The sequence below is a fragment of the Pteropus alecto genome, unplaced genomic scaffold (assembly GCF_000325575.1).
Source record: "Pteropus alecto unplaced genomic scaffold, ASM32557v1 scaffold320, whole genome shotgun sequence".
Taxonomy (NCBI): domain Eukaryota; kingdom Metazoa; phylum Chordata; class Mammalia; order Chiroptera; family Pteropodidae; genus Pteropus; species Pteropus alecto.
In genome coordinates, this window is record NW_006429963.1 from 1,048,151 (window position 1) to 1,050,498 (window position 2,348).

The 2,348-nt window shown below is 61.4% G+C and overlaps 1 protein-coding gene across 1 annotated transcript in view; it reads left to right on the forward strand.

Moving 5' to 3' along the window:
* Window positions 1-2,343, forward strand: part of LMBR1 (limb development membrane protein 1) — an 80,209-nt gene extending 77,866 nt beyond the window's left edge. The window contains exon 17 of the mRNA XM_015587656.1: window positions 2,258-2,343. Coding sequence (XP_015443142.1) covers window positions 2,258-2,343 — 86 coding nt within the window. The remainder of the gene's footprint in view (window positions 1-2,257) is intronic.
* The last annotated feature ends 5 nt before the right edge of the window (window positions 2,344-2,348 follow it).

The following is a 2,348-nucleotide window of genomic DNA, read 5'->3' on the forward strand; positions in this document are numbered from 1 at the left end:
TCAGGTTAAATGTGAGGATTCTCAGCGCGGACGGGAGTGACGGTGCTCGTCGTGTGCTCCACGCCTTTGTGACAGTGTTAGGGACGCTCAAGTTTGGCTGAACAGAAAGGGTTTCAGTGTGAGCCGCAGCGCGTTTGCGCGTTTCGGCCTTCGTTTTAGGAGGACAGGGCGGTGTGACTGTCGCGCTGGGACCCCCCAGGTTGGACTCTGCGGTTCTGTAGTAAAAGCAGGGAAAGGCCGCAATTGTCGTAGAAAATCCTGACCGTGGCTCACGTGCCCGAACGACGTCCTCCGAGCATCAGCGTTCCGGGCCCCGTTTGGCTTTCGGCGGCCGCGGGGGCGGCACGGATGCTCGTGGTGGGGGACGGGTTCAGGCGTGTGTCCGGATGCAGTTTGCTTTCTAGTCGCCCTGCGAGGAGACGGCCGAGGACAAACTGGTGTGAGAGGGAGACGTCCCGGGTCCGAGTGCCAGGGTTTGTGCGGCTGGCCCCACGGACATCGGCGGAGACGGGGACATCAGACGCTCCTCTCAGCCGGAGGCCTGGCATGGGAGCTTCGATCCTAAGCCCGTTGTAACATTAGCGGGGCGTTAGCCACGGTCCCAGACGCGTCCCCGCGCCGGAATGAGCCGCTGCAGTGACCTGCAGGTGTTCTGGCCTCCCCGGGCCTCCGCCGGGCGTGGACGCACCCCGGGTGCCGGGGGCCCCGCACCGTCTGCACTCGAGCCGTGAGAGGCTGTGGGGTGACCGAGCTGTGTGCAACCATGTGGCAGGTCCCGCTCTCGCCCACACGTTTTCTGTAATGCCTCGGGGCACTAGGGAGGCGCCGCCTCCTGCACAGCTAGGGACCCCACTAAGTGCATGCTGCGTGTGCCTGGCCTGGGACTTAGCTAGGGTGGCACCGGGTGTCGTGACGGGCGATGGAGCTGGACCAGCTCGTCTCTCTGTAGGTGTCCCCCCTCGGCTGCTGTGCTGTCGACGGTTACGGTGTCTGTGTCACAGGCCTCTGGCCCACCGCGCACACTCAGCGTAGCTAGGGAGGGCGGCGGAGGTGGCTGTTTCTGCGGCAGACAGACGTTGTGCCCTCTCAGAATCGTAGCCTGCGCTGCCCCCGGGCTCCAGGAGCGACACGTTGAAATGGCCCTGCGGGCTTCGTGCCACCGGGGCCTGATGGCCTCGCCTCCTCCCCCCAGCTCCCTGCAGAGCCGGCCCGTTTCTGAGCACGTGCCCGTGGCCCGTAGCTGTCACTCAGTGGCTCGCCGTTCCTGGGATTCATTTCTTTTCCCTTCCTGTTCATCATGGACAGGCTCGATTTTACCTCTGCTCGCATCAAGATCCGCGGGTGACAGAAAGTTTTGTCGGGAGTGCTACGTTGGTTTAAGAGTGACATAAAGTTGCGTAACTGTCAGGCATGTAACCATATGGAATTTTAGGGGAAAAATAAGTTTCTCCAAGTATATTTTTAAGGTGTCGCAAAGGTCTGAAGCTGATAAAAGTTGTTTCCTCGTGATCCGTCCCGTAGGTGAGCTGCGTACGTGCTCTTGAACGTCTTTGTCCCTCATCGCACTGAGGTGCTTGGAGCTTTATCGTCACAGGAGCTTCGGTCTCTCCCTGCGAGGGCGCCGTGCGTTCCGTGTGTTCTCTGCGTTGCATAAATAGCGCCGTGTGGTGCCGAGGGCGGTCGATGGCACTTAGGTGGCGACGCTTATTCTCTGAACTCTGAGTAGCGAAATACTTACGTTCAACTTGTTCTTTTGCCATTTCTTTCTCTTTCTTTTCTGACGACGTTTTCCATTGCTTTTCCTTCTCACTACATGATTAACATCTCGTCCCCACATGGTTTCCTGAGTGCGGGCCCGTGAGTGGGATCGTTGCGTTTGAGGTCGGGCCCCTGGGAGGCGCACTGTGGGGTGGGACCGCACCTGCAGGAGGCTGTCACCGCCCTTGGGGTGCAGGAGGAGGGGGGGAGGGGCTGCACGCCTCTCACCGGAAGCCCCAGCTGGTCCTGCGGGGTGTGACGATGCGGTGGCCCCCAGGGCCACACTGGACGGAGCAGAAGGCCTGACTTGCGGCTGGGCAGCTGTCTCCAGCTCAGGGGCGGCCACGGGGGCGGGGGGAGAGGTTCTCACTGGCAGGGCCGCGCCCGCCTCGGTTTCCGCAGCGACCCTTCGCGTGCCGCCTCCGCGGTCTCCCGCCAGCCCCTGGCCCGGCCACCCTGCCGCACACCGTTTCTCACCATTTTCTCAATTTTTCTGCAGGGCTTCACAAACTCCACTTATCAAATACTTCAAGGGACGCAGAAACCAGCAAGCCTTCTGCGAACGGCCACCAGAAGGCCCTGTGAGGCAG